We start from the raw sequence: 15,961 nt of genomic DNA, 5'->3' as shown, positions 1-15,961 counted from the left end.
AGATAATATGAAGCAGTTTGTGTAATATCTGGTAATGCCAAGGGGTATGCTAAGTGCATGTATACTTGAAAGAAGTTGAAGAACATCGATTTTTTTTCATATGACTATAGTTAATGTCATGCCTGGATGGTAATTGCTGCACACAGCATTCCAATTGTGAGTGTCCTTTAACTTGTTTTGAGTAGTATATATCTATTCACTCTGACATCCCTGAAACACAAAGGAACTATTCTGCGCTAGAATCACTCCAGGTGCACACGGTTGATACCTTTGTTTACTGATTTGGGCAGTAAACAATTTAAAGAAACACAAAACACTTATTAACACAGACCCCTTTATTTACCCCCTTAGTTACACTTAGGAAATGGAGCTTGCGTTTGATGCAATACGGGGCCAAAGGTCTGCACATTCTTTTGCAACTGGTCCAGTTATGGCCGAACCTAATGAAAAAAAGAAATATATTTCAAAGAAATCAACTCAAAATAGCAATGATACATGCCTTTCAGCTGAAACGACACACAATCTTCAAGATCACACATTACAACCACCCATCTCAATCTAGCATGACGTGGATTCCACAAAAAAAACAATAGGGCAACAGCCGCTTGTAACATATCACTTCGTGAGCATAGAACTCAGTAGATCAGTGTTTCCAACAGTTCAGATTTGGTAATGATTAAGAAGAATGTCCCATCAAAAGTTGATAAAAATCAGTAAATGTCCTTTGGTCATTTGTATAGACTCGAGCAAAATCACTGATAGTGTAAGCATTTGTAACCATAGGTTACAAATACACACTACTGCAGCCAGGTCATGATAGGAATAAAATACTTTCTATCACTTTGCAGAGGGCTGCATACAACAATCCTTCAGTGAGTGAGTGAATAATGCTTGTCTCCAAATTTCCAGCCATGTACAGCAGCCTGTAAATAATCTAACCTGGACCAGGCAAACCAGTGACTGAAAACATGACACCACCCTTGGAACACAACACATAATCACTGATCCCATAAACCTTGTCCTAGAGGTCTCCACGGGGACATTCACAGTGTTACATAATCAAACTTACTTTGGTTCTACATTTATCCAATTCACAAAACACATGTAAGCACAACCATGATGACATGGCATAAATGTTTCATTATATATATTCAAGTTTTTTCCAATAAGTTCATTGTTACCTTTCATTTCACCCTTTGGGTTGACGATAACTCCCGCATTGTCTTCAAAGTAGATAAAGACACCATCCTTCCTTCGGAATGGTTTTCGCTGCCGGATGACCACTGCTGGCATAACTGAGGAAAAAAAGATGTCAAAATTATTTCTTCACAAACATAATCCAGGGTTCTAATTTACTTAACAATGTGACAATGTGAATAATTTTAACAATTTCTCATTGTAATATTTATTGAAACTAAACCAAACATACCCTTCTTTCTCAACTCTGGCTTTCCCTTTTTGACAGTTGCAACAAACATGTCTCCAGAGCCAGCAGCTGGCAACCTGTTCAAACGTCCCTTGATGCCATGGACAGCAATAACATACAAGTTCTTTGCGCCTGTCAAAATAATATTGAGAGAAATCAAAACACTATTAAGCGAAATTTAAGATTCAAGAGAGTACATACTTCTGCAAAACTCACAATAAGTTTTCTCTAGAACAGTAAATGTATCAGATTTATAGTAAATAAGTAATTTAATGTCTTTCACTTTACAATCAAACATAGAGAATTATGATATACCAGTATTGTGCAATGTTTCATATCATTCCGGCACAATGAAATTTCACATACTTACACTATGTATGCATGTAATTATTTGGGAGATTGTTGGAAAATATGTCTTTTATTTTCCCAGTCAAACAAATACATCATTTTTGTTGCAAAGCAAGACTCGTAAACTAGTGAAATCAAATTGACCCTAAATTGTCCTGTGATAGGCCCATCTTATCCATAAAGAGAAAGGGTTAATATGGAAATTTTCAAAGTCAAGAATCAATTTTACCTGTGTTGTCAGCACAGTTGATGACTGCCCCAACGGGCAGACCGAGGGAGATTCGGAACTTCCCCCCGGAGGAACCTCCTCTACCTGAAATATATTACATACTGTCAAATACTATCAATATGCATCGACACAAGGCAGTGTTAGGGATACAAAAATGACTGACTCTGTTGGAATTTTAAAGCTGCTTTGAAGGGTATTTCAATTTTTATCATGTCGGCTTAATGTGTGACTTTTCATCAATGACTTTTATATAAATGCATGACCAGTGTATTCAAACACGAAAGGGACACAACTCAGGGACACAACTCAGCAACGAGTTGATGTAACTTGTGAAATCACTTCAATATCACATTAGGTGTACTATTTACAGTAGTACCTATTGTTTTCTTCATTACAAATATGAACCATATCACTATGATTTTCATGCATCATGGTCATGTAGATATTTAGTCAAAATTTATTCGATGAACTGACAAGGGTATCCCTGACAAGCAATATACAAATTTACATCACTTCACGATCACAGTTCTTTCTTGTTTATTTTTCAATCACATATTAATCTAATTTTCGTGAACCCACTTTGTGGTCATATAGGCCTATATGCCAAGATCTGTTTTCAATATATTTCTTATGACCATTTCTGATTGTAAAGATAAATCAAGTAGATATGGAGCCTAAAGATAAAATTGTGGACAGGTTCATATGTTTATATTCATTATGGCCACATTTAAAGCAACCTGCTAACACTCACAGGGTAAATGTCACGCAACTTTACACATGCTTTCGTCGGTAAACTTACTAGACTACATGGGAGTTACTGTTTAAGTGAAGTCAAGTGTCATGCATTATATGCCATAATCAATTTGTATCACTATGTATCTCCTAGAAAGCCCGTGCTGCACATCAGGAACAATTACATGTTGTCTATGCAGTGAAGGTTAATCTTGTTTTCATCTTGAAACGATACTGGTATTCATGGCGCTTGTCTGCCAATATTAACAGGCATGTTGAGCAATCGGCTACTAACTACCTGTCTAATTAAGTCTAAATCACTAACGCGAAGTTCGTTTTATTCGAAAACACAAGTTTGTGGGGTTGATATTCCCGATTAACAGCGATTTACGATGGATTTTGAAGCGAGTGTTTCATTTCCTCACCTCTCTTCGACATGTTGGTGTAAGAGGAAGTGTCTACAGCGCATGTACCGGAAGTAAACACCTACACTCTTTTATCCATTGCAGTGACTGGATTATCGAGGGGAGATTCCGGCAAGCCCCTGAACCCAGTTTCTAACGAGTAACCTATCCACGGCCGATGACACAGCCTCTCATGTAACTTATGCAAAATAAACCCAACCAGAGTAAAAAACAACATTGTTCACTATATTCATCAAATAATTAGACTGTATACACCAATTATCGCGTAGCCATCATCCTATCAAATGTGCATGAGGGAAATGTCACTTATGAGTCGTAGTGATAAGAATTAAAATGTTTAAAATGTAAATTAATATTGGTATTTACGGACCATTGGTGATCCTGGAAACCATGCACTGATAGAAAATACCAGATAAGTCAACAATGTTTGTAGTTTTACAGACACTTTGATCACATTAACATAATAAATTATTGTAAATTTATACCAAGTGTATCAACTTTGTATTTTATATCTTGGTACAAAATCTTTGCAACGTTAAACCAAATTAAAACTATTAAAAATGTGTTTCGAAATGTCTGTTTCATGTGTTTGTCGATATTTGCAGATTGACAAGAAAACAAAACTCAATGAAAGTACACTACAACTATTCTAATTAAGTACATATGTTTTTATTCCTTCCCTTCTGTGGTGTGACGGGGTGAGGTGAAAAGGGTTTTAATTAGATTAGGTTAAATGGGGTGTGATGGGATGAGGTGAAATGGGGTTTGATTAAATGGGGTAAGTCCATATGTTTTTATTCCTTTCGTTCTGGGGTTTGACGGGGTGAGGTGAAAAGGGGTTTTATTAGATTAGGTTAAATGGGGTGTGATGGGATGAGGTTTAACGTTGCATCCATGATCATTGCGCTAATATAGCAACGTGTATGTGTGTGTAGCTGTGTGTAGTAGTCCGGACTAATACCGGTTTTATAGTGCTAGCCCACCATGTCTCAGTTTAGGATGGATACCCACTAAAAACGTACCCCGAGACGACTAGGGACCAGTTCAAAAGTTCGATGTCGTATAAAAAAATGAAGTCCTTAAGTTTTGAGACATGTACCCCCAATCCCTACAAAAACTAATTCTGAAAATGTTGAATTTCCGATTCTAGTGGCCTCCTTTGTCAGGCATTCTTGTGTTTTGTCCTGTTGGTTTTTTTCGGAACGTTTATCGAATGGAGTTTTAGAATAGGTATTCACAATCATTTGTATGATTTTCATAGATCAAATCTGTCATCATATATTACCCACTGCACTAAATGAACCTTGTTAATGACGACTCCTAATAGCATATGAATGCAAATAGGATCGGTTTACTTTAATTATTATACAAAACATTGGAAATAGCAGGTAAGTTGATTTTGTCGGATGGAAAACCTGCAGGGTCATTAACCCCCACCCCTAAACTTAAGTAATTAGGATTTTTATCCGACATCGAACTTTTAAAATGGTCCCTAACGCCGAGCGCAATGCAGGATAACAATAACTACCATCGTATTTGGTATGACGTGGCACGGGGATTGAGCCACCGACCTTCCGCTCTCTGGGCAAACACTCTATCCACTAGACCATCTATCGAATCCTTATGCAATATGTGAAGCCTGTCAGCGATAGAAGCCGACATTCGTCCTATAGGTCTCAGAGAAAAAGAAAGCGTTTAAAAGACAAAACTCAATTAATTGATATTTGTGTTGAGAAGATGTCAGTAAATGATTAGTTACGTTCTTCCATACGTCAACATGATTAATGCTAGTATGCTTTCCTCCCCCTAAAATACGCACTGGGATAGTCATTATGCAATGCTGACCCCGTGTAGATCCGGGTTAGAATTAGTCTTCAGCAACCCATGCTTGTCGTACGAGGCGGCAAACGGATCAGATGGCGAGGCTCGCTGACTTGGTTGATGTATGTCGTATCCCAGTTGTGTAGACCGATGCTCTACAGGAACGATGATTAATAGGAGGAATATTGATGAGTGCGTCGTTAAACAACATATAAATAAGAAAACAAACAAATAACAGTGCGGCGTTAGACAACAGACACTTCTTCAGAATAGACAGCATTAGAAACTAATATTTTCAGTCCACTATTCCTTATAATGATAACATATAGCCAAACCCTTAATAATGGCAAATTTTTACTAGTCCTCATGATACCTTAGCTATTGGTCAGTTTGGCAAGACACCCACTCCCATTTCCCCAAGGCAACATCCGCGATTATGGCATGTTTCAACAGACCAAGACTGTCGCCTGGAAAAGGGAGAGAACTCGTTCGAGACAAACTGCCTGACCGAGTTGCCTGTCGATACTCTAACACTTGTGGTTGTTGGTATCTCACCCACTGTGCACTCAAAATAATAACAGTCGTCCACCGCGAGGTCTTCTTTCCGTGTATATCTATACGGACAAATGTTCAAGCTTTTGTAACGATTACGACACATGTATCAGCGTTAACTAATAGAGTGAATCGGATGGGATTTACAAATGATGTAATTATAAAAAATTATTATGTACTGTTACAGAGTGAACCGGAGCGAGTGAAGTATAATAATAGCCCTGAACTAGATGGGGGCGGTCGGGTAGCCTAGTGGTTAAAGCGTTCGCTCGTCACACCGAAGACCCGGGTTCGATTCCCAACATGGGTACAATATGTGAAGCCCATTTCTGGTGTCACCCGCCGTGATATTGCTGGAATATTGCTAAAAGCGGTGTAAAACCATACTCACTCACTAAACTAGATGAACTTGATGCATTATCTATTTCATGGAATGACTATATACTTTGACAGATATATTAAGAAAAGGGTGTTAAAAGGGTGTAGAAGAGTCAGAATAAAGGGACAAATAACATTTAGGCAGAATACAATATGTTTTATTGGTCACATTCAAGAACTAATTATATAAATATTTATAACTCAATTATACTGAATTTTCCGAAAGATGGGAACAGATTTATTTAAATACGTGATATAATGTATATAGCATCCTCTCTTTATACACACACACACACACACACACACACACACACACACACACCCCTTTCAAAAAAGCTGTATCCGCCCATGTACCCGTAGCTATAGTAGACTCCTATAGTGAATGAATGAGTGAATACGGTTTCGACATGATTTAAGAAATATTCTAGCAATTTTAATGCGGGGAATTCCACAATCCAATTTCACACATTGTACTAATGCGGGGAATCGAACCTGTGCCTTCGATGTGACGAGCGAAAGCTTTAACAATTAGGCCAACCCAAAGACGTGAAATACACTGGTATACAGTAGCACATATGTAAAGAAATTCACAAAATAATCATGCGACACGAATTGCTCTCCCACACCTTTCAGTTTTATCTTCGGGGAGAAGTGGAGGCTTTTTTACATCGCGTAATAGTAACAGTTATTGCGCGTGTGCTTCGTGTATGGATTTAATTAACTTGGCTGTCTGAAGCCATACATGAGGATAATAGTAGGGAATGACATCTGTTTCTTCATTGAAGTAACTCTATCATATGGCGTATTATAGTGCCTTCTTTGAACACTAAAAACAGTCTTGATATAATTGATATTTAATGTTATACTTCTCTTTCAATTCCACTGTCTGTATTTTTATTAGTATCTTATAAGGTTGTTAAGTATTAATCCATTCGTGTATTCACTTAATTTGTCATTGTTAATATCATAAAAACTATTTAGGTCTGGTTATTTTTTATAATCTTTTCGGTAAATTGAAAAATGATATAGTCACATAATGCAAGATGTAGTTTATTGTATTTTGTCAGATTTGGTTGGAAGCACTTTTATTTTTGAGTGTACATCGTATTGTGTATGGCTTTCCGTGTTAGCAGGACTGGCGCATGAATGAGTGAGTGAGTAGTGATTTACGTCGTTTTCATAAATATTTCAACCAAATTGGTTGGAAGGGCGGATGGTTGTTGGTGGGGAAGCAACAGAAAAGGGAATCACAGATTGCAACTATATGCGGAATCGCACCCAGATCATTACCACGTGATGAGCCAACGCTTTAACCACTATCGGCTACCACTCCGATCTTGCGCATCAATAGATAATGACAGTATACCATTGAATTGTTCAGCAGTAGGACGCTAAGATACCATGTACCGCTTGTACACATTCCATCCTTAGTTGCTAATTCGCAGGTCAAAATAGCATTGTTATGTCATTCAAATACCATCTAATTGTAGGGTGAAGGAGAAATTCAAAGATGTTGGAATACGCTGTCTATTTAAGCACGGCTTTCTAAACTATTTACCGTAGCTGTATATATATAGACTTAGAACATGTCTCAATAGGGGCACGGATGGCCCAGACATCTATGGCGGCACAATTCGAAGTGCAGAGTTGCGCCCCTTGGACATGCCAGAAACCTGTGATCGTGGGTTTAAGACCTTCTCATTACAATCAGGACCCCGTTTCATAATAAAGTGATCTTAGCGGTAAGTCTGGGAGTAAAGATAGTCTTAGGGCGAAGGTCGCTTTGTGGAACGTAGCCCAGATCTTTTCCTCGGATACGATACCTGTGTGTATGAAGATCTGACGACCTCCATAGGTACCAGTATAGTGACCAGTATATCTGATGTATGTCTATCGAAAACGAAATAAAGCCACTAGTTCCGAATGAAGATGATTAAGGTCGCGCCATTATGTCGCTTCTAAACACCATGGCATCTACACTCACATGGAAATACCATTGAAGTAATATTTTCGTTCTGTGTGGTTTTTTTATTTCGTACAGATGGGGATTTTCGAATCGAGGTGTTCAAGAAATGAAGCGGAATCGGCTCACGAACCTAAACATCCTCATTAAACTTAGGTTGGACGGTCAAAGTTCGCTTGGTCTACACCTGACGCGACCTCGTCGTCAGATCTTCACGCAGAGCTATCGTATCCAGGTAAAAGATCAGATTTTAATGAGATTGAGATCTGCTTCATTGTGAGTTTTCCTCCTACGCCGTGACGCAACGGAAATGCTGTTCAAAGCAGCGTTAAAATTGTCTCTCAATTCCAATAGGCAAACCAGTGTTTGCTTCGCAGAATGAAACCACTGGATACCACAGCAAGCGGAAGCAGACACCTTCGGTGAGGTGAGGTGAAATTGGGTTTAACGTCACGTCCAAGATTATTGCACTTATATAGCGACGTGCATGCACGTGTGTGTGTGTGTGTGGCTGCTTGTGCTCGTCCGGACTGATGCCGATTTATAGTGCTAGCACACTGAGATACGATGCCACAATTTAACACGAATTTCCTACTCAGACACAGCATACTAACTCCGAGCTGCCAAGTCCTTGTTTTAGCCCCTTAATGCCTATCGCCAGACAGGGTAACAACAAGTACCATCTTTTAACGTCCTTTGGTATATCGCGGCCGGGGATTGAACCCCGGACCTTCCGCTCTCCGGGCGGACGCTCTTCCTCCAGACCACGGAGGCGGTCACAGACACAGTAGACGTATTCCGTCTCTTCAGTCTTTTGTAATCATCAGAGCATAAACTTCATTGCATTTTACTCTGTAGATTTACATATGCAAATGAGAATAAAGTATAACCGACTGGATATAGATCTTCCTCCAAACCTGCAACTATTCATAGGAGCGGTGGGATAGCCTAGTGGTTAAAGCGTTCGCTCGTCACGCCGAAGACCCGGGCTCCATTCCCCAAATGGGTACAATGTGCGAAGCCCATTTCTGGTGTCCCCCGCCGTGATACAATATTGCTAAAGGCGGCGTAAAACCATACTCACTCACTCACCTATTCATGTATCAGCGCTCATGTATGGCGACAAAACAAACACTAGATCATGCAGTAGTTTAGCCTTGCTCCAAGACTTCACTGAAAGATAAGTCCATGGATGTGTTGTAAGTCTGTCCTCCTAAAAGGCAAGTCTAGACATATGGACAATACAAGGACACCAGTCTCTTGTTTTTAATTTTTAAATAATCTATAAATTATTATTTAAACTTATAATCATTACGTCATAAACTTGTGCAAGTCTAGGAGTAGTTGGGCACCATGCTTTTCGTGCTGCCTGTCTCTTAATGATGAATCTAATGAGTGAGTGAGTGAGTGAGTTGGGTTTTAACGCCGCTTTTAACATTATTCCAGTTATATCAAGGCGTGTCAGCTTAATGTGAGAGGAAAGCCCGAAGTGATGCAGGTCTCAGACGTTTACCATTTCGGTGAAACCCACGAGCACGGGTATATATATCGGTATAGTGCTGACAAACCTAGAAACATAATCGTGGTGAACCGGGATTCGCACCCACAATAATAGGTTTCTGGCGTGTCCAGGGGACGCAACTCTGCACAGCGAATCGCGGCGCCTTAGACGACTGGGCCGACCGTGCCCCCAATGATAAATCTAAATAATGAAGGGAAATTACCCCATGAAAAAGGACAAACATAATCGACAAATCTAATTGAGGGACGTAATTTTAAACAGAAACATGCAACAATGCAATAAAGTAATACTGAGGAAGAACATTAAATTACATACACGCTTTTCGGACCACATTATACAGAACAATTCAGAATTTGAAACCATGGCAACCAACTCACGAAGTCTTTGTTTGTTTGTTGTTAAACTCCGCAATATTCAAGTTATATGACGGCGGTTTATAAACATACCTAGTTGCTGTATTGTATACCTTTCTTTTAATCATAACTGCTGAGGATTATTCAACGGTGTGTTGTATTTGCTTGAGATTAAGATTGTATATTATTTGATGATAATGTTTGTTTGTTGTTAAACGCCCTACTCAGCAATATTCCAGCTGTATGGCCGCGGCATGTACATAGTCGAGCCTGGACCAGACAAACCAGTGATTGATCGCAAGAGGACCGTTGTATACACGACCCTCAATATGTTATATATACATTGAATCTAAGCGTATATATCTGTTTGAAGTATAGACAAAAAATACACGTTATTACAAATGTGACCCGTGAAGATCCGGGGTAGAATAGGTGTTCAGCAACCCGTGCTTGCTTTAAATGGCAACTGTGCTTGTTGTACGAGGCGACTAACGAGATCGGATGGTCAGGCTCACTGACTTGGTTGATGCATGTCATCGTATCCAAATTGCGTGGATCGATGCTCATGATGTCAGTCACTCGATTGTCTGGTCCAGACTCGATTATTTACAGACCGCCGTAATATAGCTGGAGTGAGTGAGTGAGTGAGTGAGTGAGGTTTTATGCCGCTTTTAGCAATATCCCAGCAATATCACGGCGGGGGACACCAGAAATGGGCTTCACACATTGTACCAATGTCGGGAATCGAACCCGGGTCTTCGGCGTGACGAGCTAACGCTTTAACCCCTAGGCTACCCGACCGCCCCTCATATAGCTGGAATATTGCTGAGTGCAGCGTTAAACAACAAACAAACAAACAAATATTACAAATATATAGTGAGTGAGTGAGTTAAAACTTAACGTCGCATCGGCATTATTTCAGCCATATAGCGACACAAATGTATAGACTGCATGGGGGACATCGGTGGTCAAACTTGTATGTGTTTGAATCACGATTCGATCCATGTTATGATAATTGGTATACCATACACGTATTCATTTTTCCTAAAATAATGTTCAAATCTGCTTTAAGTTTCACCTAATCCAACTTATACATGAAAATGCTTCTGTAATCTGAAGTATGTATATTTGGATGGATCAATTCTTGCCTCATGTATGCTCTTTCAATTGCATGGCGAGAGGAATAAAGTTGCATGTGGGAGAGACAACTGTACGCGAAGCCAACGCTGTATGCATGCTAATAATGTTGCATATGCATGACACTGATATTCTTTGCGTGCACAATGGCAAAAACAAGTCATCACCACACTAACTGAATACTACAAGCTGCATGAACGCTCATATACATGTTTTAACATGCATATGGCACATGTACAGTTATTGTATATTTGCAAGAATTGCACAAGAAAGGGTCATTTTTACTGCACAGGTATTCAAATTTGTTTGCTTGTTGTTTGGCAACACTCAGCCATAGTCCAGCTACATGACGGCAGTCTGTAAATAATCGAGTCTGGACCAGACAATCCAGTGATTGACATCATGAGCATCGATCCACACAATGAATATGCGATGACATTATATCAACCAAGTCACCGAGCCTGACCATCCTGGGCCTCTAGATTCTTACCCGGAATCCCCAGTGATATCTTTAGATTTAAAATGCATATGGTGATTTGAATCATCCCAGTTTCCAACTTTTCGTAAAGGAAACATTTTATCCTGTGTTTGTTTGTTTGTTTGTTTGTTGTTTAACGCCGCACTCAGCAATATTCCAGCTATATGACGGCGGTCTATAATAATCAAGTCTGGACCAGACAATCCAGGGATTGATATCATGAGCATCGATCCATCGAACCAAATCAGCGAGCCTGACCACCCGATCCCGTTAGTTGCCTCGAACGACAAGCATAGTCGTTTTTAACGGCAAGCATGGGTTGCTGAAGACCTATTCTACCCCGGAACCTCACGGGTATTAATTATGTGTCTTCTTGTTGCAAGATAAGGTTGTCGCTCAGTGTGTCACTCTTTATCTCGTACAGTTTCTTTATCAGTTGTATGTTATGTTTGCAATATTACAGCGACATGACGGCGGTCTGTAAACAATCGAGTCTGGAGCAGATAATCCAGTGATTGATATCATGAGCAACGATCTGCGAAATTGAGACACGATGACATGGATCAACCAAGTCGGAGAGCCTGACCACCCGACCTCGTTAGTCGCCACTTATGACAAGCATGGATTGCTGAAGCGGAGTGCCGTTATTACGAACACGTGCCTTATAATATTCAACTATAAGTTAATTTGATTACCTTCGACTTAACGAGATTTTACCGCGCCAGAAAGAAAGTCATATTTGTGGAGTGAGTGAGTGCGGTGTTACGCAGCTTTTAGCAATTTTCCAGCAATATCATGGCCTGGCACACCAAAAATGGGATTCACACATTGTTCCCATGTTGGAATTCGAACCAGGGAGTTCGGCCTGACAACCGAACGTACGCGCTTTAACCACCGACCGCCCCTTACTACAAGAAATATATATGTTTATGCATGTACAATAAAAATAGGAGTCTTCCCTGGTGTTTTTTGTTGTTGTTGTTTTTTTTGGTGCGTGTGAGGGTTAGGTGGTTGGGTTTGGGTAAAATTAGTTTGTATTAATTTTTTTTTTTTATATATACAATAAAACTCTATTTGTTGTTTCATCTCGGAGTGAAATCCTGATATCTTCCACCATAGATGTCTATATGTAATTGTTGTGTGGGTATTGACGGAGCGTGTCACCAGTGCTGGAGGCGCGAGACGTCGCCTGAACGTGTGCAGACAGGTATTGTTAGCATTACGCGCTCGGTTAATAAATGTTGGTTTTATACTAAACTATACTTAACAAAGCTTTCAATGACAATTAACAGCAAAAATTATTAATAATAACTTATAAAATGCATACATTTTATCCATAAAGTACCACACAACTACTGGGTAAAACACACGTATATACTTATATGTCTCAGTAAACTATAACCGTCCACGTTACGTGGCTTAAGTCAAGGGTAACATAAACAGTTCGCTTCGACTGACGATATCAAGTAGTTCAGGTTATGAATAAATAGTTTTGTTATTTAAAAGTCATTAAAGGGGACAAGAAAGATGAGTTGTCATGAAGTGCAGAATGTCTGCAAATAATAATGATAAAAAATAGACATATTTTAATTATTACCACTAAAACCTAGTTTAGAGTCAGAGTAATTACTAGTAATTAAAGGTATGTGAGCAGTGTGAGCAGCGCCAGCGAAACCCTCTCGGAGTTTGAGAGCGCCCCTTGCCATATTTGACACGCAATGGTGAAATTTAATAGGGCCGGTACGGTAGTAGCCCACGGTTTGCACACGACCCGCTTCCTACGGTGTCGACCGCCAGTTCTACCGTGCACTTGACGAAATCATTGGAGTTGTTTACCGCAGATCTTGAAGCTTCAAGCCGACTTTTCGTTAGCGGGGTGGGAATACCTCAATTCGAATTGTGGATATCGCAGGATAAAATACCAAGATGAGCAAGAAGTGTGGAAAGTGCTCCAAGACGGTGTATCCAACCGAGGAGCTGAAATGCTTAGACAAGGTATAGTCACTCGCACATGCGTATATTCGGCGCACTCCTGCCTAGATATTTCGAGTTAATTAAGCCATAGGGCCCCGCATAGAGGGCCTTTTATGTACACGTTGAAACAATCATGAAGGCACAAGGTACTACACTGTTGCCGTCAGTTTAAAGGCGTGTGGTCGCATGTCACCAAGACACACCCTTTGGCCCCCATTCAAAAATTATGCACATTGTTGATTGAAAACATTTGTTGCTGTCGGAAAAGAAATTTGGCTTGTGTGCGGGAATGTGGCGGTGTAATGGAGGAGGCAACTTAAAGTTGGCGGGGTGTATTATGATTTGTGTGGAATTTATTGTTAAATCTAGACTGTCAGTGTATATACACCATTTCACCGCATTGACAGAACTGCCCAGGTCTTTTGAGGGGCGCGAGGGACGTTCTCAGAAGGCCGGAAGTGAAATTTACGTTGCAATACACACACGTAATAATCACAAGATACACGTGCAGTCAATACAATATGGCACCCAGTGTAGTACAGAATTTACCCCAGGTTATATATAGGTTATAACATGGCTTCTCCACTGACATGCAGTACATGTCGATATTGTTCAACAATAGTCGCACAATGTAGAACAATTGTAATATGAATGATTGTCCCTCTATTTCTTTACTTATGGATTCTTTTAACCAGAATAGCTTGTGATGTTGTCAAATGTTTACAAATTTCAGTGTTTCGTAATTGAGTGGTACTTGGATGTGATACAAATTGCACGTCTGCTACTGTGATGGTATTGCGAAATACATTACAATAATTAAATTATGCTACCATAAAAGGCAATTTGTGAGTTGACTTGAAATAGATGTGATCAATATGATTAGCCTATTGTAGATAGGTGTGAAAAGCAGGATCTATTTCTATTTTAATCAGATAAGTATTTAGCAGTGATGTCACTTTCAATGTTTTAATATTAATGAAATTGGTAAAAGAATTCACATATTACTTTGTATGCATCACCACTTGATTGGGAATATTTTTACTTGAAGAGTGTTTTTTCAGTTTTATTTCTTTTATAACCCATCCTCCTGACCCTCAATCTGAAATAATACAGGCATGTGCATCAACATCGGATATATGTCATAGCTTGTCTTTTCAAAGGTCAAATTAAATATGATTCATGACGTCCCTTGTCATTGTGAATGAAATTGACAAAACACATGCAGTTAATTAAAAAGAGGTCATATAAAGGTCAGAAATGAATCATATTTATTTTTAAAATAACCATTGAAAAGAATGTTTGATGAAAAATGTTTATTCATTGAATGACCCTGCAGTTCTAATTTTAATGTCACACTTTCAAATCATGAGTGTGCTGTTAGTTAAGATTCACTAGGAGTTAACAACAATATATATATTTACTTAAACTGGCTTTTAACCTGCTTAGCCTATTAAAGAAAAGAAGCCAGTGTTTGCTCAGTTTGCTGATCAGATTATTACCGAGTCAGTGGATAATCCTGTATGTAGACAAGAATATCTTTCCCGTCGGCTAAGATGTTAAGTAGGTCATATAGTGAAAGACGTGGTCTGAATTGTCCAAACTGTGTCATGACGTCTACTTTATGTACATGTTTGTGTCATGTTTATGACTGGTAAGACTACTTTCCTACAACTGTCACAGACCAGTGTCATTTATTGTGATCTTTCCATAAAGCACCCATACAATTGATAGATGGTTGTCATGGCGGAAATGTGATAGCTCCAATTAGTTTAAGTCTGTACTAGTAAATGTGTAAATCCACAGAAAAAAATGGAATAATAATAACATCCATTTTGTTAAATTAATTAAAGGGACTCTCATCTTGTCTGGGACTTATTGACAGATGGTCATTTTATGAAAATACAGATAGGTACAGCCCTGTCTTAATCGGACTGACTAGGGGTAGCTGTGTTTGCTCGTCACACCAAAGGCAAGGGTTCGATTCCCTACAATGGTATTATACATGAAGCCTGTTCCTGGTGTAAATTTGCAGGAATATTGCAAAAAGTGGTCTAAAACCTTTCTTGCTCATGCCAATTAACTTATGTATAAAGTGTTGATATTTCCTTTTAGTCGTGTGGGGCACGGGTGGCCCAGTCGTCTAAGGCGCTGCGATTTGCTGTGCAGAGTTACGTCCCTTGGGCACGCCAGAAACCTATGATTGTGGGTTCTAATCCCGGTTCACCCCAATTATGTTTCTAGGTTTGTCAGCACCATACCCGTGCTTGTGGGTTTCACCGAAGTGGTAAACGTCTTAGACCTGCATCACTTGGGGCTTTTCTCCCACATTAAGCTGACACGCTGTGATATAACTGGAATAATATTAAAAGCGGTGTTAAACCCAACTCACCCACTCCTTTTAGTCATATCTGTATTTTATAATAAAAAAATATGGAAAAAGTGAATCATTTGAATGTGGAATTTGTGTAAAGGTGGCTTGATGAGAAATGATGACTCATTGAATCTGGTTAGTATAATCAGTAATAATAAATGAAATTATTTGTTCTAATAAAGTGGTGACATTTATTGCCAAGTCTACAGTAATAGATAAAAAGTAAGACATGACATGTGAATAATGATGAAA

General features: G+C 39.2%; 2 protein-coding genes across 7 annotated transcripts in view; one reads left to right on the top strand and one right to left on the bottom strand.

Moving 5' to 3' along the window:
• Positions 1–317: 317 nt before the first annotated feature.
• Positions 318–3,240, bottom strand: LOC124135959 (60S ribosomal protein L23). The gene is made up of 5 exons (XM_046501677.2): positions 3,161–3,240; positions 2,004–2,087; positions 1,430–1,558; positions 1,182–1,295; positions 318–440 (listed from the first exon to the last, which is right to left on the bottom strand). The coding sequence occupies exons 1-5, from the start codon at positions 3,171–3,173 to the stop codon at positions 358–360; spliced, it is 423 nt and encodes a 140-aa protein (XP_046357633.1). The 5' UTR covers positions 3,174–3,240; the 3' UTR covers positions 318–357.
• Positions 3,241–13,122: 9,882 nt separating this feature from the next.
• LOC124135960 (nebulin-like) overlaps positions 13,123–15,961 on the top strand; it is a 118,180-nt gene continuing 115,341 nt past the window's right edge. For all 6 annotated transcript variants that reach the window (XR_006861286.2, XR_006861285.2, XR_006861284.2 and 3 more), the window contains exon 1: positions 13,123–13,359. Coding sequence is in view for 1 of the 6 variants with exons in the window: in XM_046501678.2 (XP_046357634.1) it covers positions 13,291–13,359 (69 nt within the window). In the remaining 5 variants the exon portion in view is untranslated. The remainder of the gene's footprint in view (positions 13,360–15,961) is intronic.

Source organism: Haliotis rufescens, unplaced genomic scaffold (genome assembly GCF_023055435.1).
Source record: "Haliotis rufescens isolate VD_foot unplaced genomic scaffold, xgHalRufe1.0.p SCAF_4, whole genome shotgun sequence".
Lineage (NCBI taxonomy): Eukaryota > Metazoa > Mollusca > Gastropoda > Lepetellida > Haliotidae > Haliotis > Haliotis rufescens.
This window is presented reverse-complemented; position numbering and strand designations above follow the sequence as displayed.

What these genes read in the sequence shown, in the direction of transcription:
- LOC124135959 (XM_046501677.2), bottom strand. An exon ending in CAACTGTGCTGACAACACAG is followed by an intron (nt 1,559 to 2,003) that starts GTAAAATTGATT and finishes TTATTTTGACAG; the next exon opens with GCGCAAAGAACTTGTATGTT. An exon ending in CCCAAAGGGTGAAATGAAAG is followed by an intron (nt 441 to 1,181) that starts GTAACAATGAAC and finishes TTTTTTCATTAG; the next exon opens with GTTCGGCCATAACTGGACCA.